At 35.6% G+C, this 25,598-nt stretch overlaps 1 protein-coding gene across 11 annotated transcripts in view; it reads left to right on the top strand.

The window, feature by feature from the left end:
- The window catches only part of PTPN13 (protein tyrosine phosphatase non-receptor type 13), a 221,670-nt gene that overhangs the window by 144,147 nt on the left and 51,925 nt on the right, over window positions 1-25,598 (top strand). For 5 of the 11 annotated variants that reach the window (XM_037986516.2, XM_007999154.3, XM_007999157.3 and 2 more), the window contains 12 exons: window positions 2,761-2,923; window positions 7,974-8,391; window positions 8,530-8,627; window positions 10,397-10,453; window positions 15,631-15,720; window positions 16,050-16,157; window positions 16,329-16,460; window positions 20,074-20,537; window positions 21,906-22,052; window positions 22,714-22,807; window positions 23,794-23,879; window positions 25,145-25,304. In XM_037986516.2, the coding sequence (XP_037842444.2) occupies window positions 2,761-2,923; window positions 7,974-8,391; window positions 8,530-8,627; window positions 10,397-10,453; window positions 15,631-15,720; window positions 16,050-16,157; window positions 16,329-16,460; window positions 20,074-20,537; window positions 21,906-22,052; window positions 22,714-22,807; window positions 23,794-23,879; window positions 25,145-25,304 (2,017 nt within the window). The remainder of the gene's footprint in view (window positions 1-2,760; window positions 2,924-7,973; window positions 8,392-8,529; window positions 8,628-10,396; window positions 10,454-15,630; window positions 15,721-16,049; window positions 16,158-16,328; window positions 16,461-20,073; window positions 20,538-21,905; window positions 22,053-22,713; window positions 22,808-23,793; window positions 23,880-25,144; window positions 25,305-25,598) is intronic. The other 6 variants (XM_007999156.3, XM_007999159.3, XM_007999158.3 and 3 more) reach the window with 5 other exon arrangements.

Below are 25,598 nucleotides of genomic sequence, written 5' to 3' on the forward strand. Positions count from 1 at the left end.
TAACCCTAGTGAACCTTGTCTGGCCCAATAGTAAACCCCCTCGTAACAACTGTTATTTGAATCTCAGAGGTACAGAGACTTACTGGATTTTATGAATTAGTCCCAGGACTTTCTGCAGTTTTAGATTTTTGGTGTACAGCTCTCTACAGAGATAAAGTTAGAAAATGATTTTTAGAAAATAATATGCTTATGGAAGATAGCAATAAAGGCATATTTTGATTTTGGACCTAGTTGGGATACCTGAACATTAAAGTTCCATTGGCCGACTTCAGGGATGAATAAAAAATATTAATATATTCAGATGTTTGTTTTCCTAGTGGTATTCAGGAACTACTGATACCTTTAGTTCATATTTAGGCTAAAGTATAGTCTTAGCAAAACAGTGTTTATATAATTACCAAGGTCCTGATGAATCTGGATAATCTTCAACCCTGAGACCATTTCTAGACCTAATGGTTAGTTGATTAAACCAAGAGATGTCACAAGATTGCCAAATAATATGTTCTCCGGACCACCCACATCTTCTCAAGATTGTCAGGACCAGGAAATTACCTGAGTTTAATTTACCTTCCCCCAGTGGAAATGCTGGCAGAGCCCACGTCTGAAGGAAACCTTAGATTAATTAAGTAGAAATCCAGTTTGGAACTTTTGAAAAGGCGACAAGTCAAATAATCACACAGCATTCAGCTCTATGTAATTTGCCAAGCTACCACACTGACGCCCATATATAGAACTAGCTGTAATTCGTTCATTTTTAAAGATCTGCGGGCATAGAGAATAGTTCACATTCCCACTCAAATTATTCCTATATTTAATAGCATTCATTTATCCTGAAGTTCTTTCTCTAACACAGAACTCTATTTTTTTAACCCTCCTTTTTATTTCTGCTAACCTCTGGGGAAGTGGAAAAGTTACCATTTGTCTTCTCATATCTCACAACTGGGTTCTATCAAGCACATTTCTTATCCAGTCCATCCATTAACACTTGGAGAGAATCAAATATTCTTCGTATGTGTTTCAAAACTATACATCTTTCTTAGATATTAAATCATCTATACTATCACTTTTTCATAATTAATATGAACCTCTAACCTATCTCTGCATTTTTGTGTGTGTGATCTTTGCTGCATTTGCGTGTTTTATTATAGGTACTGGTTCTGTAGTTCTTTTGACTGATCAATTAAGAAGATTCTTTCATGTTAATGCTTGAATCAGTGAGAGAGTTTTACAACTATGGAGTTCAGTGTCTTTGCAAATTCCTTGACAGTGGTTAAGTGGTATGTTTGTTAGGAAAGAAAAAATGTTCTCCAAGTATTTGAAGAGTTACTTGGTATATTACTGATAATCAAGATACTAGTTTGTTGCTACTGTATCTTTAACTCCTCTCTAATACTTACTGATTTCTGTTTCTAACAAAGAAAACAGATTTAATCCTGGAGCTTTAATTGGCAACAATATCTAGCTAGAATTTAGCAATGTTGTTTTATTTCTGAAGTTTCTTTGAATTTATACAAGTAAGAAAAGTCCATTGAAAAATTTATAAATAACCAAGGCTAGAAATTGTAAAGATGACATGATTGAAGTCTGGGTAATACTCTATTATTACAACTCTTGTAAGCCTACTAAATTTGGCTTTTCCATGCCTATTTCCACATTTGAAGTAAAGACAAAGGACATGAAGTAGAATAATCTGCACAGTAGCCAAGAGCTAGAGTACAGTCTAACTGAACTTAAGTGATTCTCCAGTGATATTAGTCTTAGATACCCGACATGTTGAACACTGGTCTCTTAAGGCATGGCTCACCAGCAAGCCTCACCATATAGGTCACAAATTTGAGTATGCTCTTTTCCACAAGAGACGTTCATTTTTCAAGAAATTGCAGAGAGATGAAACTGATTTGGTGATTCTCCTACTTTCCCTATATTTGGCACAAATCACTATCTCTAAATATGAATGTGTTTTATCTCTCAATCCAGCAGTTATGTTACCAGTACCTCTCCATCTCACATTTTCTTTAATTTTCTACAACTTCTATTCAGCCTTTGTGCCACCCAGACTCTACTTGACTGAATCCCAGCTCTTATCGTTATATATTAATTAAAAAATCTTGTTAAACTTTCATTTTCTTTACCCAATAGAGTAGAACACATATTTATTATTTCCTTTCCAAACAGTTTTGGTGTTTGTAAACATTACCATAAATTCAAAATATCAATAATCTTATCAAAGGAATCAGTTTCCTTTGTTGATGACTGATATATACAGTCTAGATTTAGGCTACAATTTCTGAAAGTGGCAAACAATATTAATTTATTTCTTGCATTTGTTTATAATAATACAGTCATGTGGCATGTAATGACTTTTCAGTCAACAACTGACCACGAGCAATGGTGGTCCCATAAGATTATAATATTGTACCTTTACCACACCTTTTCTGTGTTTAGATATATACTACACAAACAGTTGCCACAGTATTTAGTAGGCTATACAGGTTTGAAGCCTAGGAGCAATAGGCTACACCATATAGTCTAGGTGTGTAGTAGTAAGCTGTCCCATCTAAGTTTGTATAAGTGCACTTCAGGATGTTTGCATCACCTAATGATGTATTTCTTGGAACATATCTTTATTGTTAAGTGATACATGACTATATAGGATTATATTTATATTAGATGTAAGTCAACACCCAGTGCCTAATAACAGGAAATATAAATAATATCTCTACTTATTATAATTATGAATACCCTTGGTTAATATTGTAGAAAAAGAAAATCACATTGCAAAATACATCAGATGGAATAAAACATGCCTTCCAGACAGACAACGGTAAGGTATGCCAGTACCTGCTGCACCTCTGCTCTTCCCAGCATAAGTTCCAGCTACAGATGAGAGCAAGACAGAGCAACCAAGATGCCCAAGATATTGGTAAGGAGAAACAGACTATTTCAGATGACTCCTGGGAATATGCAGAATTTTTGCCACCAAGTTTTAAAAGAACTGCCATGTTTAGGATGAAAACTTATAGTGTGTATACATGTTAAATGGCTAAATCAAGTCTATAAAGGTGTCACAGATGAAACCACCATTTCAGCTTCATGTTCACCCTGAGAGAGGACTCCTAGGGAGTACCTGTTGAAATGTCCATTTTGTGCTTAGCAATGAAAGGCTAGTTGTTGTAAACATTATAAAAGTTTGGGCCATGTTCTCTACCCTCAGTAAACTTATCCAATATTTTGAAAGGTAAGACCAACATGCTTGAAACAGCAATACACAGTAGAAGTTCAGGATTTCAGCCAGGCACGGTGGCTTACGCCTGTAATCCCAGCACTTTGGGAGGGCGAGGCGGGTGGATCACGAGGTCAGGAGTTTGAGACCAGTCTGGCAAACGTGGTGAAACCCCGTCTCTACTAAAAATACAAAAAATTAGCCAGGTGTGGTAGTGGGCACCTGTAATCCCACCTACTTGGGAGGCTGAGGCAGAAGAATCGTTTAAACCTGGGAGGCAGAGGTTGCAGTGAGCTGAGATCGCATCACTGCACTCCAATCCAGGTGACAGTGCCAGACTCTGTCTCAAAAAAATAAATAAACAAAATAAAAGTTCAGGATTTCAATAACAGATTATATTGTACAGACTTTATGACCTATACTGTTAGAAGAGGGAAATCAGAGACTAGAGTACTGGACAGGTGGCACTTGAATTGGATATGAAGGATAAAAATAATGCAAGTAGTTTGGAAATAAATGGAAGGGCTTTAGAGATGAGGAAAAGAATATAGGAAACAAGGCAGAGGATGGGGGAAGTATGCACCCAGAACAAAATTTAATTCTGCATAGTAAATTATTACAGGTATAAGTGAAACCGTCAGAAGTATGTGATTTAAAAATTTAATGGAATAGCACTGATGACCTTGTGCAGCAGGGTCCTATGAATTCTTTACCCAAACTGTTTCATATTCAGAAAATATTTTCCCCATAAGAGCAGACTGGGGTGATGGCAACCTATGACTAGATGTTTCTCAACCTTTCAGAATCATGATGGGGGTAGAGGTTGTATGCTGATTTAAAATGAAGATTCCGGGAACTTACATAAAACTCAGAGAGCTACAGTCTTTGGGAATTTGGACCCTAGAATATGTACTTTTAACAGGCTTTCCTCAGTAATTATTATTTTATTTATTTATTTTTTTTTTTTTGAGACAGAGTTTTTCTCTTGTCGAAATCTTGTTTTGGTGCAGTCTCGGCTCACTGCAACCTTTGCCTTCTGGTTCAAGCAATTTTCCTGCCTCACCCTCCAGAGTAGCTGGGATTACAGGCACCTGCCACCATGCCTGGCTAATTTTTGTATTTTTAGGAGAGACAGGATTTCACCATGTTGGCCAGGATGGTCTCAAACTCCTGACCATGATCTGCCCGCCTTGGCCTCCCAACTCAGTAATGATTTTTACACATGCTAAAATACAATAACCACTGCTATAAAGTAATCTCATTATTCTCTTTCTGCTTTGCTCTGCTAGAAAGTTTATATGCTCTTATATATTTTCAAAGTATAGTGAAATATCAGACCTATTAGAGCCATCACCATTCTTACTTTGACTAATATTCTATTCAGTACAATCCATAACAACTGAAGGTTACTTCGTTACAGTTGTAGTATAGTGAACAGAATCAGAAGACAGAAGTTTGAAGTTAGTCTCTCATCCTCAACATTTCTTATACTGAAGAACAATATAGTATAGCAGTTAAGAGCATGAGCTCAGGAGCCAAATTGCCAGTGGTAAACTAGGCTGTGTTACTTACAAGCCCTAAAACCTTGGGCAAGCTACTTAAACTCTTTGCCTTAGTTACTTCATCTATAAAATGATTACCATAAGGCAATACCTATATCAGAAAGTTGTGAAACGAAAATGAATTCATACATGTACAGCCCTTTAAAACTACCTGGCAAAAAATATTCAGTAAATATTTACTGAAGTATTCATTATCATTATTGTCATCACCATCATCAACATTGTTTTACCACTAGAAGATAGTACTACTGCTATACTATATGCTGCTACACCATGTAATAGCAGTAATAGTAGCAGCAGCAGCAGCAGCAGTAGTAGTAGATGAATGAATGACCTTAGCAAAGTAAGTGACTTTTTGGAATCTCAATTTCTTCATCCATGGAGGGGGGCTGGGGATACTGTTGTATGTGTGTATATATATATATATCTCACAGGTTTACCTCCAGGATCACAACAGCTATGTATCCTTGCTCTCATATGTGAAAGCACTTTAAGATGGTGTGATCTGTATCTTTCCCCTTGGCTTATAAGTAACTGTCTGCCTATTTATTTGTACTACAAGTGAAAACAACTGGTGTTATCTGTGGGAGGTTAATGGGCTAACAAATGTATGCTGCTTCTTTAGAGTCATAGAATATTGGTGCTAGAACCTTACAGGTCATTAAGTTCAAAATTTTACTAATGGCAAAACAGGTTCAGAGAAGATAGTGTTTTGCCCTCATGTCATATATAGAGGTCATATCTCTTAATTCCTAATCCAGTGCACTTTCTGTTTGATGAATTTCCCAAGAACTGATTTGAATGGATTTAAGATTAATCAGTTATTGAGCATTTACTGTTTATAAGTGCACGGTACTATGGGATAAGAGAATAAATGAAGTCCCTCTCCTAAAAAGAGAATATGATTAAGCTGACGATATAAGGAATCACAAAATGGTAGCAGGGACTGAGCAGAAACAGATTAGGAAGTATGAATTGCAGACTAAGTATGGAGCTAGCAAGCCTTTGTGTTCAAATTTGAAACACTAATATTAGGATACAAGTTCATTCTAATCCATGTTGCAGTTCTTTCCAGGTAAAAGGCAGTAGGAAACACCAGATAAATGGTTGGTTTATGATCCCATCCCATATCCAAGAGTAGGCTACAAATGGATTTGAATATATTTTTATTCCCTAATATGTTCACAAAGCTGACTAGACTGAGCCAGCTATCCTTATTCCTGGCAAAATTTGGTCTACATTTTCTTTAAGGATGGAGAAATCTGTTGGGTGTAAAGGCATTTCCTTCTGAAGACTTCATTTTGCTTGTTTGATTACAGACAACTCAAGAAGTAAATGAAAATAGAATAGTGTTATTTGCTCTAATAAAAACTTTATATTTTGAGGTAAATATAACAATGGGACAATGGGAATTTTTTTTTTTTTTTTTTTGAGACAGAGTCTCACTCTGTCGCCCGGGCTGGAGTGCAGTGGCCGGATCTCAGCTCACTGCAAGCTCTACCTCCCGGGTTCACGCCATTCTCCTGCCTCAGCCTCCCGAGTAGCTGGGACTACAGGCGCCCGTCACCACGCCCGGCTAATTTTTTGTATTTTTAGTAGAGACGGAGTTTCACCGTGTTAGCCAGGATGATCTCAGTCTCCCGACCTCGTGATCTGCTTGCCTCAGCCTCTCAAAGTGCTGGGATTACAGGCTTGAGTCACCGCACCCGGCTTGATTATGGGAATTTTTAATGAAGGTGTATTTTAAAAAATCTTTGGTTTTTTAAGGTCTTGTTGTAACTTGGCGCCCACTTCCATTTCAGAGAGAGATATTTGAATTTTCCTAGTGACAATAAGGCATGTTTCTTTAAACTTAATTCTGATGCATGAAGATTAAAAACCTTTAATGTTTTCCTACCTCTTTATGCCTGAGAGAAAATATCAATTCTTAATCTTCCTAGGAAGTAGAAGATAAATGAAACAATCCAAGAATCTAAGTCAGTAATCATTTGATATTTTCTTTCTTTCTTCCTCCTCCCCTCCCTCTCTCCTCCTGTCTCCTCTTCCTCCTCCTCCTTTTTCTTCAAGGGAGACATTTTCTTTGTAAAAGGAAGTTCCCAGTTGTTGTATGTAGCAGTCAAACTTAATTCCATGTAGAATGCAACAACATAGAATTGCTGCTTTCCAGAGGGGATCAAAGGTAGTGCCTTGTGATGTGGGTCACTAACTGCATGAAAAACTAAATCATGTGAAATCCTGCACTCCTATTCTTCATTTACATATACTGCAATGCTTTTGTTATTAGCCTCAAATATTAAAATATCACTGTGACACTGGTTCTTACAAAATAGAATAGCCAAACACTTGTTATAAAGTATCTCTAAATTTAGCCTCTATAAGACAACTTTGGATGTGTATTTGGGAGTGAAAGAAATTGAAGCATAAAGAGGTGCCCCGCTTCCTGATCATGTTAATTTACAGATACTAAAACAGACAGATTAGTACTGTTTGATTCTCCCATTCCTCTGTTGCCTCAGATAAATCATTAAGTCAGCCCAGTGAGAAGGTGGGTTTGGCATAATAGTGAAATAACAAAAGGAATAATTTGCCATAAATGCTTTTTTTTTTTGTAGCAGCATTATTGAGATATAATTCAATACCATATAGTTCACCCATTTAAAGTATGCAATTCACCATCACCACAATCTGCCTTAAGCTTTAAAAACTCTCTGGGCAAAACTCCTCTGCATAGCTTTTACAGGTGTGTGTTCACCATGTCAGCCCATCCAGGTTTCATCTCTCCCTCTCCTTCTCCCTATTCTTGGGTGCTGATATTTTAGCAGAGACAGTACTAGCATTGAAAATTTCTGTGTTAAATGTCATTCTCATTTCTGACTGAAACCTGTAAGGAATTTGGTGTCAGCAAGCCTGACCCCCAAACATTATTGAGTCCAAGAAAATCATTAGATGAAGCAGGAAATGTTGAGTAGGCTGCAACTAAGAGAAAGCTAACGAGATGAAGATATGGTATGAAAACCAGATCTTCAACCCTCCTTTTTAAAACCCTGATTGCCACACTTTGAAAGCTACCTACTTATGCTGGCAATCAAAATGATTAAAAACTACATGCTGCTTATTTATTAACATAATTATTCTCATAAAGGTACTGTGGCGTTTCCATCATGTAAAGCAATCCTATTTCCTTGTAGAGAGAGCTTCGTTTAGGAGCCTGAATCTCCAAGCAGAGTCTGTTAGAGGATTTAATATGGGACGAGCAATCAGCACTGGCAGTCTGGCCAGCAGCACCCTCAACAAACTTGCTGTTCGACCTTTATCAGTTCAAGCTGAGATTCTGAAGAGGCTATCCTGCTCAGAGCTGTCACTTTACCAGCCATTGCAGAACAGTTCAAAAGAGAAGAATGACAAAGCTTCATGGGAGGAAAAGCCTAGAGAGATGAGTAAATCATACCATGATCTCAGTCAGGCCTCTCTCTATCCACATTGGAAAAATGTCATTGTTAACATGGAACCCCCACCACAAACCGTTGCAGAGTTGGTGGGAAAACCTTCTCACCAGATGTCAAGATCTGATGCAGAATCTTTGGCAGGAGTCACAAAACTTAATAAGTAAGAACATATTAACTAACCCAATTACATATTTGTAAATTCTACATTTCGTACATTTCTTTTTGTTTTGACGTTTTATTATTTTCACCATTTTTTTTACATTAACACTTCCCTCCTACCTTCGTTTTCCCTCTTCAGTTCAAAGTCTGTTGCGAGTTTAAATAGAAGTCCTGAAAGGAGGAAACATGAATCAGACTCCTCATCCATTGAAGACCCTGGGCAAGCATATGTTCTAGGTCAGCAAAAACAAGCTTACCTTCTTTGTCCCGTACCTCATGCTCAGAGGGAAGTGAACAAGATCATCTTAATTATCAAATTATTTTGGGTTCCATGTCCTAATTGCCAAAACTGAATATAAATTTTAGGCTGCTTAAAATGCACCAAATCAAATTAACACGTGATTTAACAAGTGATTGCTTCATGGTACAGACTATTAGCTTCTCTTTTTTTCCGCCTCAGACAGGGTCTTACTCTGTCACCCAGGATGGAGTGGAGTGATCATGGCTCACTGCAGCCGCGAATTCCTGGGCCCAAGTGATCCTCCCACATCAGCCTGCTGAATAGCTGTGACTACAGGCATGCAGTACCACACCTGGCTTTTTATACTTTTTTTACAGAGACAGGGTTTCACCATGTTGCCCAGGTTGGTCTTGAACTGCTGGACTCAAGGGATCTGCCTACCTTGGCCTCCCAGGGTGCTGAGATTACAGGCTTGAGCCACCACGCCCAGTCTGTTAGCTTCTCTTGGTCACAGTAGCCGTGACAGTCTTACTAAGACTGTCATGTGCCATTACTTTGGATTACCTTTTTTGGCTTTTCCTTTCAAGCCAATGTGAATGAACTCTGGTAATGCTATAGTTTTGGAGAAACACTTAGGATGCTTTCAGCTTAGCAGGAACAAAATTGTCTCTAAAACCTTAGATAATTTTATGAAATGTGCTATGATTTATAGGTAGAAATGCTTAAGTTCATTTCAGTTTCTTCACATTCTCCCAGATAGCAAGGCATATTATTTAAGTGAGGTTGTGTGTGTGTGTGTGTGTGTGTGTGTGCATGCATGTGTGCATATATATCTATATGCACTGGAGTCAATCTTTTAAGCACAGAGATCTGAACTACTACTCAAAATATGAAACATCATGGGAAATGAAAGGGAAACGAGGATTGTTTCCCTTCTGTTGTCTTACGAAATACTACTAAACTCTCTTCTTAGGCCCAAGGTTTGTTAATTTATCTCTAATTAACCACAGTTTCCTTTTTTTATTCTATAATTGGATTCAGGGTATGTGGAGTAAATGAAGACAAAAGAGAACTCTGCATTATAATACATAAATATTTATGGAAGCAACATTACTTTATTAATGTAGGCTTTGCAGCTTTCAGAAATTATACTATCATCAATTTAATTTCAGTCAGTTAAAAAAAACTTAGATAAAAGGCAAGATTTCATTCTATAGGTAACTATGTGTTGAAAATAGGCTAAGAGATTGATCTTTTAGGAAATACTTTTCAAAGTATGTTCACATATAACGGGGCCTCATACATTCTAAACCATTTTCATTAAGAAGGCTTTGGTCTACATGAAAATTCATTACATATCAGAAGGAAGATAGTAAATATTCTACAGAAAACATAAAACACTCTTAAAAGGAAATTTTTCTGCATTTTGTATTATTCATTCTTACTATTTGAATAATGAATTTTCTTTTAACACTTGAACAAATGAAAAACTCATTCCAGTTTCATCATTTTCATGTTTGATATATCAAAATATTTTCAGAAACAATATGTTTGTGTTTAAATTTATGCTGCAAAATAAGTTATTATTCTTAGCTACTATTTAAAATAGTGAAAATGCCCATTGGAGGATGTTTTCTCAATGTAAATACAAAATGTTGCTGCCTTATTGTTTTACTGATTTTTATGAACTTATCAGAAGAAATTACTTCGATATCTATCATCTGACCATCTTATGAAATGTCTAATAATTTAATTTATGCCACAGGAATGACTATGCATAGTTCTGGAAATTCTTCATCCCAAGTATCCTTAAAAGAAAATGGTAGGTTTACAAAACGTTTTTCCCCTCATTTCCGTCATTTCTTTTTTCTTTTCTTGTACCTTAATGAGATAGTCTTGGACCTAACAATGAAGAATCTTGAGTTCCATGCCGAGGATTTAATCTTACATTGAAGTTAAAGGAGAGTTGTATTTTTCAGCATCATGGTGATGTAATGGGACCTCTGATTGAGGCTAATGTTGATGAAATGACAAATTAGAGATAAGGACACTAATTGGGAAGCTAAGATAATAGTTCAGGTGAGAGATAATTTCTATTAAAAAGAGTTTTAACTGAGGCAGTTATTTTAAAGGGATGCTTGAGCTGAATCTTGGGGAGAAAGGAGGATTTATTCAGACAGAACAATAAAGATAAGCATTCCAGATCAAGGGCATAGCATGGTCAGAGACATGGAATCATGAGAAAAGAGATTTAGGGAACTGCAGGAGTCTCAGTATGGTGGCATGTGGTGGCCAGGGTGAAGTTTGAGAACTAAGTAGGACCAGTTTTTAATCTTATGCTAAATATTATGAGGAGACTTTGAAGACTTTAAATGCTGAGATTATAGTTTAGAAGGAATCTAAGAAATAAAATTGTAGGAAGAAGACCAGAAATGTCCAGTGACTTGAACATCACTGGCTTCAAAATTTTTAGAATTTAAATTGCAAAGTATTTTCATATACATTATCTTATTTGATCTTTCTGACAACTTTCATGAGTAGAAAATGTTTTACCACTATCTATACACTACTTTCCTCCAAAAATGTTTCAGTCTTAGACTCCTAAAGTTGAAATAATTAAAAGCCTGATGAAGAAAGAAGCCATTCTCTTAATTAAAATTACTAATACATCTAAACTTGATGAAGTTGTAAATTTAGTTTCAATATTCCTATAGCCAGGGTAAAACAGAAGGCATAAGACTGAACTATATAGAATTGCTGGGGTTTTTTAGGTCAAAACTGTCAAACACCAGAGTGCTATTTTGTATAATTCTCATTCTCTAATTAAAATACACATGCTAATTCTTTAAGAGAGAAAAAATTTTCTTGGAATTAAAATTGCTTTTAAAAGTAAAACTACACACAATGTGTTAAATACTCATAGCAAATGAAGGTAAGGTTTCTTTCCTTCTCATTTTATTTTTGAATGTATCAGTCCTCAATATGAGGGCCTATCATTAAAGAAAAAATTATTGAACTTATACTTGGACCTAAATTGGTAATCCTGTTATATAGCTTTCTAGTGATCAAACTCCTTACATGAACTGAATTTATACCTGTATACCTGAAATACCTCAGTTATTAACATGTCCATATGGTAGTAATTATTGCCTAACAGTTATTTAGTACTTACTGTTTGCCAAGCACTGTTCTGAGCATTTTTTATTATTTCTCATTTAATGCCCACAACAATCCTATGAGGTGAGCATTAATGTTATTTTTTTTTTTTTTCCACAAATGAGAAACCAAAGCATAGAGAGTTAAGTTGTGCAAAAGGTCACAAAGTTAGCAGGTAGTAGAGCTGTGATTTGAACAAAGGCAATCTGTTTCTAGAGTCTACGCTCTAATCTACTCTTTAGACCTCCTCATAATGTGATCATGCCTAAGTATTATTTCTCCCTGCTAAACTTTTGAAAGAAGCTAGATAATAATCTATTCAAGTATGAGAATTTTTAATGTGTTTTAGCTTAGGTTATGGTGAAAAAGAATATGAATGTACATTGGATAGCCAATGAGCATGAATTTAAACCTTCAGAAGGCTTAAAATCTCACCTGCCCTGGACAGTAGGGTCAATCCACCTTCATACAGAGGTATGCCTCAGTTAGCTTGCAAACAAGGCTATATTTTCCTCAAAACGCTCTTTGAATCTGGTCAAGTAGCCTGAATTAGTACTCTGTTGAGAATCAAGTTTTCACATAATAAAGCATGGCAAACATGTTTTTGCAAATAGTGTAACTAAGGATCAAAAAGTAAAATTACTTGCCCATGTGTCAAATATGGGACCTCTTACTCTAATTTCAGTGTGTTTACTGCTGGTCAAGATTATTAGATGAAAATTATAAATGAACATCAGTTAATATTAAATCATTCATCACTTAGAACAAGGATGAAGGTATTATATTCACTCTTACCTTTTATGGCCACCGGAGATTCTTAAAGAATGTGAAATTTGAAAGAAAAGATAAAATGTCATGATTCTTCCAATCTCACACTTTGAAAAGGTAATATGGAAAGGATTCTAATCCCTTGATTAATTGTGATTTCAAAAACAAAAGTTGCTCAACTTAAAAAAAAAAGTCGTTATTTTCCTTTATAAGAGTAAAAACAAAACTATGTAAAACTTTTCCAAGAATTATGTAAAATTGATTTTAATGTTTCTTGTTTTACTGTAATTATTATACAGCAATTGAAAAGTAACTTTTAGCTAAGTTTGTCATGTTGCTTCCTGAAGTGTCCAAACCAACAAACTGTAGATGGTCACCAACTTATCATGGTTTGACTTTACAGTGATGCAAAACAAATAAGCAGTCAGTAAAAATTGTCTTTTGAGTACTCTTACAACCCTTCTGTTTTTCACTTTCAGTACAGTATTCAATAAATTACATGAGATAATAACCACTTTATTCTAAAATAAGCTTTGTTTTAGATTATTTTGTCCAACTATAAGTTAACACAAGCATATTTAAGTTAGGCTAGGCTAAAGCTAGGACATTTAGTAGGTTAGATGTATTAAATGCATTTTTGACTTAGGGTATTTTCAACTTTTCATGGGTTTGTTGGGATGTTTAAAACCCACCACAGTGTAGTGCCTTTTTATTCTTAGTTGGGATGAGAACCAGAGCAACTCAGCCATTAGTCTCCTCAAGCCATTTTCTCTTTCTTCTTTCATTTTATTCTGTCTTTACTGCTTGGAATTTTGCTTTTCTGGGAACTGTATGCCTAATGGACTTATTAAGTATCTATCATAGAATAATGGATTTCATCAGTGTCCAAGTATCCCAATTCCTGAACAGTGGGTGATTAAATGTGAAACTTGAAGGAGGAAATGGAAATTTAAAGCAATGATCATCATTTAATTATTTTACAAAGCACTTTGATTTAACATGTTCTCTCTTACCACCTCATCAGTGTGGTCACTTAAAGGCTATACTGATTTCAATTCCTAATGTGACCTCACCCCCTTATTTGTTTTATTTAATCGTATGGGTTTTGTTCTGTGTTGTTTTGTATTCGTTCTAGCTAAAAAATAGAGCTAATTGCCTATTTTTTGATAAAAGGATCTTGGATACTTAAACTCATTGAGCGAGGCGTTAAATAATGGATGGGCTTTTGCTTAGGATTACCTAATACGTAAAGTATTTCACACCATTGTCCAATGATACTTTTTGTAATTTAATTAATAAAATCATTAGAAATGCCGAATTACCACTACTCTTATTGCTAATAACTAACTTTGGGTCAAAAAGAAAAAACAGAATAGGAATATATACTCTACAGAGAGCTAGCAAACTTGCACCAAAACAGTATTGAGATAGAAGGCTAATTCACTCCTGAGAGGAAATTATTGTTGTTACTGTCTTTTGAAATTAAAGGAATTTATTTATACAATATGAAGTATCACATTACATCATTTAAGCATCAATACAAGTTTTGTGACAAAATTACTATTTGTTTTGTGACATATTAATACAGTGTTAAGTCCGTGGGTTATTATATGTTGCACATACAGAAATAAAGTCTGTTTTCATACTGATTTGGTTGTTACAAAAATGCATACCAAGGTTTAAGGAAATTCTGGCTTACAGTTTAGTGAAACCAAAACCTCTCATTTTCAGAAAGTTTCAATATACTTGAGAAGTATGTAGAGTTGAATTTGAAGATTCACTTTACAAAAATATCCTTAGGAATATGTTGAACAAACACCATCGCCAACACCTTCACACACAGACCAATTTGAACTGTCGTTGTAATTGATTTTAGGAAGTGTGTGTGTGTTTGTGTAAATGCTTGAATTGCAACGTGGATGAATTAATTTGATAAGCATGTCAATTAAGTGTCATATTTATTGGTTTAAGAAGTTATTTGTGAATGATTAGCCTACTTTTAAAAACCTAGTGGAAATAAGAAAAAATAAATTCTAGTTCTCATGATGACATTCGTTCAATTTATTTAACCAGGATTTATCAAGTACTGACTTCAGGCATTTTAATGGGCACTGATACTAGTTATTATGTTGAGCAGGTCACAAAGTGTTATTCCTCATCTGCAAAACAATGGTTAAAAATTCCTTTACTTGCGAGATTGTTTCACAAATAGAATTTGAAATGAATGAAGATCCTTTGAGAGTACATGTGCTAGACAAGGAATTATTAACGGGACTATTAAAAATAGATCCAGTTTCTGACCAGGTGCTGTGGCTCACACCTGAAATTCCAGCTCTTTTGGAGGCCTAGACAGGAGGATCACTTGAGGCCAGGAGTTCAAGACCAGCCTGGGCAACATAGAGAGACTCCATTTCTACAAAAATAAAAAATTAGCTAGGCATGATGGCACGTGCCTGTCATACTAGCTCTTCAGGAAGTTGGGGTGGGAGGATCTGCTTGAGCCCAGGAGTCGAGGCTACAGTGAGCTGTGACTATGCCACTACACTTATCCTGAGCAGCAGAGCAAGACTCTGTCTCAAAAAAATAAAATAAAATCTAGTTTCTTCTTGCTATTTGACTCAAGAACCTATTAAGAATATTTTACTAATTATAAATTTAAATGTCAACCATTAATTAGAAGGAATGTTTTAATATATTGAGCACTGTCAAATTCAGGGAGTCAATTGTGGTGTAACAGACAGAAAACCTAAATTGAAAAGTTCAGCTCTTTCCTGTACTAGCTGACTAAATTTGTGCAAATCATTTAACCTATTGAGGTTTATTTAATCATTTGTAACTGAAATACACTTATTTCAAAAGGATAGCTTATGAAGAATAAATGTAATACGTAGTCATTTTATAAATTATAAATCACTATAAAAATATAAAATGTTAACAGTATCAGTAAACTTAAAATATATGTTTAAGTGACTGAGCAATTAACATACTTTGTTGACATTTAAATTGTTAAAACAAACTGACAGTCTTAATGCCTGAGCATGTTATATTTATTTTTAAATTATAAATTCCCAATAGATGTGCTACACAAAAGATGGAGCATAGTATCTTCACCAGAAAGGGAGATCACCCTGGTGAACCTGAAAAAAGATGCAAAGTATGGCTTGGGTAAGTCACTGTGAGATTCTTGAAGGTCTATGATTCTTGAGGATTCAGAGGAAAAGTCTATAGCATAGCATTGGCATTGCAGCACCAGCTCACTTCTGATCTCAAGATACTGACTGGCTGCCCACTCACAAGCCCATCACCCTACCCACCCAGTCCACCAAATGCCAAATATGAGATGCCTACAAGAAATACTTCCACAAAATTTAATATGTGTTACCTATTAATCATTTGGTATCAACAGTCCCCACATTTCTGTGTTTCAGGCAGGCTAATCATTAGTCTTTGAAAGCAGCAATATGAAACTCTTTTTTAAATGTGTTGTTTTACAGGATTTCAAATTATTGGTGGGGAGAAGATGGGAAGACTGGACCTAGGCATATTTATCAGTTCAATTACCCCTGGAGGACCAGCTGACTTGGATGGATGCTTGAAGCCAGGTACTTTACATTTCGGTAATTTTCTAAGTATTTTCTGACAGGCATAAATTTGCATGGGTGGAGAAAATGGAACTTAGGCCAAACAAAAATATTGAGAAAGAGATGATACTTCTAAGATTCAGAATAAATGTATCTTTGTTGTTGAAAATACTGGATTCTCTATTTGTACAGGAGACCGTTTGATATCTGTGAATAGTGTGAGTCTGGAGGGAGTCAGCCACCATGCTGCAATTGAAATTTTGCAAAATGCACCTGAAGATGTGACACTTGTTATCTCTCAGCCAAAAGAAAAGATATCCAAAGGTAATATTGTGAATGTCTCTTATGTATTCTATGTCACTTTTCTGTCTCATTCTTTTAGTAGTAGTTGCACAAAAGTGGATTCATTGTGTACAAAATTGATGCAACTTAAGTAAACTCTGATTATTTCCTGTGTTCCATCTCCTTTCTCAAATCAGAGATAGAGTCATTTATCATTGTGTAGTTAATATTGCATAACAGTTATATATAAAGTCCTGTCCTGAACCAGATTATGAAAAGGAAAGAACCACCACCAAAACCCAGAAATTTTAAAACAAGAATATATCATTTTGTCTCATTATCCCAGTCTTTAGCAGTTTAGAGACAAAGCACTTGATGAAGATCAGATGACCAGCATCTGAGCTTCACCTGTGCCTTTTATTAGGTGTATGACTTAAGCCTTCTTGAGCCATAGTTTTCTTTTGTTTTTACTTAAAGAGTAGACAGTGATCTTTTTCCTGCTTTGTCTGCCTTGCACAGAGTTATTTGTTATGAGGATCAAGCGGTAGCACAGTGTTTGTAGAAGAAGCACACATAGCCCCTGTGGCATAGAACAGTGCAGTGGGAAACAGAGAGGGTTACAGAATCCAGGGTCAGATTCTGTCTCTACCACCTAAAACTGTACACCTCGAGCAAATCACATGAACCTTCTAAGTCTCACTGTGCTCATATATCAAATGGTGACTATAAACATGCTTATCCTATAGATTATGAAAATTAATTGAGATAATGCATGTAAAGAATGAGCACATTGCCTGGTGCATATGAAGCATTTAAATGTGAATTTTAGCTGTCATTAATATTGTTTTTCAAAAACGTTGAAGTGCTAGATACAAGTAAGTTACCTTCATTCCAAAGATACTGTGAAATACATAAAAGAATTAGTAAAAAAAAAATTAGCTGAAAAACAATTTTAGATAGTGAATTTTAGACATAGCTTTGGATTCTTACGATAAAATAGAAGATGAAAAACATGAACATATTGTATGTTGTGACAAAATCTTATTATATGCATTTTGTATGTCTGTATATGTACATATATAAATAATATGTTACACGTTTGTTTACTGTGAGCAAACACAATGGATAGACGGGAAATAGAAGACACCACCACTGCCCACAGGAGCCTTATATAATCTAATTATAATTTAGTCACATTAGGCAAAGGAAGACAACTGTAGTTGGAAATGTTGTAACATACTTCTAAGTTTAAAGCAACCAAGACCAGAAATTTTTCATTGGGTCCCATTATTGACCATTTTTTAACCAAAAGGATAATAGGAATTTAGAATAAATGTATTGCCCCCTGAATAAAGCTCTAAGGGATTTCCATCTTACTCATGCTTTCAATAGATGTTTTATAGAAAATTTATTCATTTGTTCAACATTTGAATGTTCAACATTCATTTCTTCAGTGCCTGTGATGTGCAAGATAAAAAAACTCTGCCCTAATGGAACTTACTCTTTATCGGGGGAGGCAAGTATTCTTGTCTGACTAGACAGATTTTTAATCGTAACTATGGTAAGTGTTAACAAGAAGCCCAAGGTGCCAAGAGGGCATATAACAGAGGAACTTTACCTATTGTGAGGATCAGAGGAGGCTTTTCTTCTCAGCAGAGTTTTGTGTGGTTTGTTTTTTTCTGTCTGTGCTAAATAAAAATTAAAAGCATAACGTTAAAAGTATATATCTGTGAAATTGTTTCTTCAGAAAGCTAGGTGAATCTTATCATGGTATGTAACTATTTTGTAGTGTCACTTTGAAAAGAGTTAAAACCCAAAAGAACTTAGAAAATTACCAATGTATATTCTAGCTACCCCTGTTAATTGTTAGGCACCAAAGAGGAAAGTTTTTAGTTTTGTTTTTGTTTGCTAATTTTTAAAGTTACAGAATACATACTCATTTATTAAAAATAAATCCAATTTATGCAAAAGGTATGAAATAAGAAGTCAAAGTCCCCTTACCCCATTTCCTAGGGAAACTTTTTGGCATACATGTAGCCTTTTGTGTAGAATAGATATATATGTGGTGTGTGTGTGTGTGTGTGTGTGTATAAAACAACATATATGTACACTATTTTTTAAAATCTGTTTTATACTCTAAATGCCATTCTGTAACTGCTTACTTAACATATTCTGTTGCTATCCATGTGCATGCATATCTTTTTAATGCAACATTATATTTATGTTATAGACATATCAAAACTTATTTAACTTTTCTTCTTTTCTTATGTATCTAAGTTAGCTAAAATTCTATTATAAATGTTACTCCAGTAAATACGCTTTTTAACACACCATTGAAAATGTACATATTTCTAGAGGTTAGTTGCCTGGAACTAGATAAAAGAGTATGTACATTAAAATTTTGACAAGTGCCACCAAATTGGACTACAAAAAGTTTTACCAATTTATAGACTAACCAAGTAGATATAGCAGTGCTTTTCTCGTCATACCATCAGTGGTGCTTGAAATTATCAGTCATTCTCATTTTTGTCAGCCAAATAAGTAGAGAACTACATTAAACTGCAGACCCCTGAGCAATAGTGAGAATGTCTTTTCATATATTTACTATTTGTATTTTACTCTGAATTTCCAGTCTACATATCCCTTGTTCCATGGGAGTTTTGAAAACCTCTTTTTTGTTGAATTTTAGCAACTCTTTGTATATTAGGGATACTAATTCTTTGTTTATTGTTTGTTGTCAGAAATATTTTCTCTCTAGTCGCTCATTACTCTTAATTTTTCCCTTGTCGTCAATTACGAAATAAAATTTTTAATTTCTTATAAATTCCCATCTTTAATTCCTTTACACGTGCCTTCGGTGGTTTGTGTTTTCAGAAAGCTTTCTAAAGTGGCTTTTTGTTTGTTTGTTCTTTGAGACAGTCTTGCTCTGTCACCCAGGCTGAAGTGCAGTGGCACAATCACTGCTCACTTCAGGCTCTGCCTCCCGGGTTCAAGTGATTCTTCTGCATCAGCTTCCTGAGCAGCTGGGACTACAGGTGCACACCATCATGCCCAGCTAATTTTTGTGTTTTTGGTACAGACAGGTTTTCACCATGTTGGGCAGGCTGGTCTCGAACTCCTGGCCTCAAGTGATCTGCCTGCCTCAACCTCCCAAAGTGTTGGGATTACAGGATTACAGGCATGAGCCACTGCGCCTGGCCTAAAGTGGCTTTTGGTAAGAACTATATATAAGCAATTTGGAGTTGCCTTCCATGATAATCACTTGGAGTCCAGCAAAATGCAATCTAGTAGGTCAATATAAAGTAAGTGTGCAAATAACTATTTAATAAGGACAAAGTATGTTGGATACTAAGAAAATAGAAATTATCTGTGGAATCAGTAGAGTCTTCACAGAGGATACTGGTTTGAAGTGGGTCTTGGAGAATGGAAATGGGGAGTTAAGGTGAAAAGGGTATGCATTTCAATAGAGGTTGTCACGAGAATGACCGAAGGAGAGAGCAAAGAAAGTCTACCAAACACATGACCTAATGGTGTTTTGCATGTGCTATCCTTATAAAATCCTTCCAACAACCTTCAGGAAACATTGTGCATGTGTGTAAGCACAAGCATGCGTGTCACTAACTTGTTATTCTCATTGATGGATTTTGACTTTTAGTGCCTTCTACTCCTGTGCATCTCACCAATGGGATGAAAAACTACATGAAGAAATCTTCCTACATGCAAGACAGTGCTACAGATTCTTCTTCCAAGGATCACCACTGGTCACGTGGTACCCTGAGGCACATCTCTGAGAACTCCTTTGGGCTGTCTGGGGGCCTGCGCGAAGGAAGCCTGAGTTCTCAAGATTCCAGGACCGAGAGTGCCAGCTTATCTCAGAGCCAGGTCAATGGTTTCTTTGTCAGCCATTTAGGTGACCAAACCTGGCAGGAATCACAGCATGGCAGCCCTTCCCCATCTATAATATCCAAAGCCACTGAGAAAAAGTCTTCCACTGATAGTAACCAAAGCAAAACTAAAATGCCAGGCATTTCTGATACAACTGATTACTCGGACCGTGGAGATTCAGACATGGATGAAGCCACTTACTCCAGCAGTCAGGATCATCAAACACCAAAAAAGGCATAGTTTAATTTTAATATTTTGGTTTTCTCATTTAACAAAGCCAAATAGCAGGAAATACATTACAGAGCACAATAATCTACAAGATACTTTCATTATTCTGGAAAAAAGAAATAGTTTGTATCTTCTAATTGCTACTGCATTTGATGCTAACTTTCAGAGAAATCCACAGCTTTGGATGATAACTTTAAATAACCCAAAGAAGGAATATGCAGATTATGATTGTTTTCTTACCAGTTGTCTCTGGTATATTAATGTTTATATTAATAAGAGAATTTTAGTATCTGAAAATTGTTTCTAAATAGTTCATATAATGGACATTTGAATTTACTATTTATAGTCTAAATTCTTCTGAAGTTCTGAATGAATGATAATAATGACATTGAAAACAGCTCATTCTGGCTGGGCACAGTGACCCACATCTATAATCCCAACACTTTGGGAAGCAGAGGTAGGAGGATTGCTTGAGGCCAGGAGTTCAAGATCAGCCTGGGCAACATAGGGAGATCCTATCTCTACAAAACATTTCTTAAAAAATTATCCAGGCGAGGTGGCATGTATCTGTAGTCCTAGCTCCTTGGGAGGCCGGGTGGGAGGATTGCTTGAGCCCACAAGCCCAGGTGATCGAGCCAGACCCTAACAGAAAGAAGGGAAGGAAAGGAGGAGAGGAGGGAGAGAGATAAGGAAGGAAGGGAAGAAAGAGAGTAGCTTATTCCTAGAAATGATATAAATTTAAACCCAAATTCACAAGAAGTTTTAGAAAAAAATCTTACGCCTTTCGTTTACTGAAAAATCAACATTCCTCATAAGAGTTATACTCTTATTAAATGGGCTTAGCTGTTGTTCCCATGTTTATATTATTGGATTAATAAATATAAGTAATGTAAACATGAAACCTCATTTTAGAGGCTCGCGTTAAAAGCTACTGCTTGATATATATTGATTATTAAAGGAAATAAAACTAATTTGTAAATTTAGGAATATAAAAAGCATTGGACCAGGATTATATAAAAGCCAAGTTTGAACTGGGTTCTGTATAGACTTCTATCTACCATATCTAGCAGTTTGACCTGAAGCAAGCTCTTTAATCTCTAGACATCAGTTTCCTCAACCATAAAATATGAATACATTGGACTGGAAGATCTCTAAGATCTCTTCCAACCTTTATGTTCTTTGACTATACTGTATCCTTTAATATCTTGCTTTTTCTTAATTTTTCCAAAAACACATATTTGTCTTTCGGTAATAATTCATTTTGACTCTAGTCAGCTTTGTCCTGAGCTAGGTTTAGAAAATAAATAAAAAAGAAAAATTATAATTCATTTTGACTCTAACAAGAAATCTTTGTTTGTTTGTTTGTTTGTTAAGGAATCTTCCTCTTCAGTGAATACATCCAATAAAATGAATTTTAAAACTTTTTCTTCATCACCTCCTAAGCCTGGAGATATCTTTGAGGTTGAACTGGCTAAAAATGATAACAGCTTGGGGATAAGTGTCACGGTACTGTTTGACAAGGTTTTCAAATGTTTTCTCTTCTTTAATTTCCAGCAGCCTATTGTATGTCAACTTTTTAATTGAATTATTTTGCATCAAAAGGGACACATCTAATATTTCCAGAATCCTAAAATTGAATTATATCTTAAAACTTTTTAAAAAATTGTGTTAGTCACTTTCTCCTGTGATTTTAAAAAAATTAGACAAACACTACTTTTTTCTCCAAAGATTTAATACTTGCTTTATCTGAATATAAAACTTGCAAATTGTAAAATTAATGCAATGCTTTTTAGATATTTGACAGTTTCTACATGAGCATAGATTATATATCTCTAAACTACATTATTAGTAATTAAAGACTGTATATTTCTATATACTCTCCATAATATATAATACCTTGTAAACATGTTAGTATCTTAAAATTAGAAGTTCCCAAGGAATATACATATATATCTTTAAGGTAGTTAGAATGTGAGCATAGGCTATTTGATAAAATTGTTTTTGAATTATACTGATGATACTATCCCTCATTAGTATACTAATGAATATACTGTACATCAGCACGTGCTGATGGGATGCCACTGCTTTGGCTGATGAATTGAATCCTTTCTAGGCCTGAGATTTGAAAGAGAGTGCAAAATTGTTCATATTATAAAATATTATTTTGTCTTTTTCTCTTTAGGGAGGTGTGAATACAAGTGTCAGACATGGTGGCATTTATGTGAAAGCTGTTATTCCCAAGGGAGCAGCAGAGTCTGATGGTAGAATTCACAAAGGTATAGTGTTTACATTATGTAGGAATTATATACATGAATATTATAGCAAATAGATAAGGAATTATAAAGTTGATAACTGATCTTCAAATTTATAATATGAAATAAGAACATACTCAATTATAAAACTGTAGCATTAAGAAACTCTTTGATGCCATTTCAAAAACTATTCTTCCCAGCTTATTTTATAGTATCAGAAGATATCTATACATCAACATTGTGTGGGAAGTTAAAAAACTTAAAAAGGAAAGAAAATATCTAGACAGTGCTTTCATTCATATTTTACATGTACTATGAAGCAAATTGCTGTAAAAACACTGACATCTACACTTGTTTTTTTTGTTTGTTTGTTTTGTTTTGTTTTTTCAAGACAGAGTCTTGCTCTGTCACCCAGGCTGGAGTGCAGTGGTGCAATCTCGGCTCACTGCAACCTCCGCCTCCTGGGTTCAAGTGATTCTTCTGCCTCAGCCGCCCAAGTAGCTGGGACTACAGGCACACACCACCGACTAATTTTTGTGTTTTTAGTAAAGACAGGTTTTCACCATGTTGGCCAGGCTGGTCTTGATCTCCTGACCTCAGGTGATCCCCCCGCCTTGGCCTCCCAAAGTGTTGGGATTACAAGCGTGAGCCTCTGAACCCAGCCTGATGTCTACAGTTCTAGTAAGAACTAACTAGGAACTTTCCTCCAATCTCTAAATATTTATAGTTCAACTTATCTTTTCTCTTGATTTAAATTTATTTTTATAAAGTTACTGTTCTAAAATATACTTAACATTAGCCATAAAATTGGGGAATAAATTAAATAACATATTAAAGAAACTCTGTAACACAGTTTCTTCCAGAGTTTGCCTGAGTCTCTCCTCAAACAAATTAATATGAAATAAGGCCATAAGATTTAAATAATATGAAATAAGGCCATAAGATTTAAAAGAACATGTAGGATTTTTATTTATGATTTGTTTCTTTCAAAATAACTGCCTAATTTTTAGGTGATCGCGTCCTAGCTGTCAATGGAGTTAGTCTAGAAGGAGCCACCCATAAGCAAGCTGTGGAAACACTGAGAAATACAGGACAGGTAACAGATCATTACACCAACCTTTTACAGTACCTTAGAAGAGCAAAACATTGTGTGAATAAAATCAGTTCTCACTGAGATCTCTAAATTTGTTAGCTAATCAAGAAACCAAGTCTGATGTATATAACCATCTGAGTTGTTTTTTCCTTCCAAATTGAAATGCAAGTATTACAAGACCTTTTTTACTGAGGCAGCTGACTTTCTATGTCATATTTAGCGTTTACATTACCAAAGAGATCTCATGGGGGAGGGGTGGAAGTTGCGTTTTAAATTTGTTGTATAAACATCTGATTTCTAGTGATTTTCACTCTTATTCTTTAGCCTGAACATAAAATTTATTTTGTTGAAGTACATTTTGAGTCAGGGAGTTTACCAAATTATCTATAATGGTCTTTGGAAGTTTTTGTTGTTGTTTTGAGACAGGGTCTTGCTGTGAGGCCCAGGCTGGAATGCAGTGGTGCAATCGCAGCTCACTGCAACGTTGACTTCCCTGGCTCAAGTGATCCTCCTGCCTCAGTCTTCCAAGTAGCTGGGACTACAGGCGCGTGCCACCATGCCTCGCTAGTTTATTTTTTATTTCTTGTAGAGACGCGGGTCTCCCTATGTTGCCCATGCTGGTCTCGAACTCCTAGGCAAGAAGTGATCTTCTTGCCCCAGCCTACCAAAGTGCTGGGATTACAGGCAGGAGCCATCGCACCTGGCTTTTTTTTTTTTTTTTTTTTTTGAGATGGAGTTTTGCTCTTGTCACCCAGGCTGGAATGCAATGGCATGATCTCGGCTCATTGCAACCTCCGCCTCCCAGAGTCAAGCATTTCTCCTGCCTCAGCCTATCACGTAGCTGGGATTACAGGCACCCATCACCACACCTGGCTAATTTTTGTATTTTTAGTAGAGGTGGGGTTTCACCATTTTGGCCAGGCTGGTCTCCAACTTCCAACCTCAGGTGATCTGCCCACCTTGGCCTCCCAAAGTGCTGGGATTACTAGCATGAGCCACTGCACCTGGCCATTATCATACATTTCTAACATATATTATATTTATAATATATTATTTTTAATCATTTATCTTTCTATGCAGAAATGTAATAAAAACTTGATTTTGGAACCTTCAACCCCTTGCTTTTGTTCCTCTGTATTTTTTTTCTCCCTCTTCATTTGGTGGACCAAATTTGGTAGTTACTTTAAATGATTTTATACTGTTAAGTCCTGAAAATGTATCTATTTTCTTAATATTCTTCTTAATTAATGAAATGCTATTTTATCCAGGTGGTTCATCTGTTATTAGAAAAGGGACAGTCTCCAACATCTAAAGAACACATCCCGGTAACCCCACAGTGTACCCTTTCAGATCAGAATGCCCAAGGCCAAGGCCCAGAGAAAGTGAAGAAAACAACTCAGGTCAAAGACTACAGCTTTGTCACTGAAGGTCAGGCCTTGGGAGACTACAATCTCGCCTTTAAATTATTCCTCGCCTATTCAAAATTTGATTTTTACATTTTGGATTACAGTTAATGCCCTAGTTTTGTTCATTATTCTTGCCAAGGGCAAATAATAATCTGACATAGCACCATACTGAATAAAGACAAACATATTTGCAGCTCATAGAGTCTGAAAGACTTTGGATAATGAAGTCATGCATGATTATGGTCTTTTAAAAATCCTTTAAATTGTTGTAAAATTCAAAATGAAATTTAATAAGTGAAAAAATAAAGAAAAACAA

This window comes from Chlorocebus sabaeus, chromosome 7, assembly GCF_047675955.1.
Source record: "Chlorocebus sabaeus isolate Y175 chromosome 7, mChlSab1.0.hap1, whole genome shotgun sequence".
Taxonomy (NCBI): domain Eukaryota; kingdom Metazoa; phylum Chordata; class Mammalia; order Primates; family Cercopithecidae; genus Chlorocebus; species Chlorocebus sabaeus.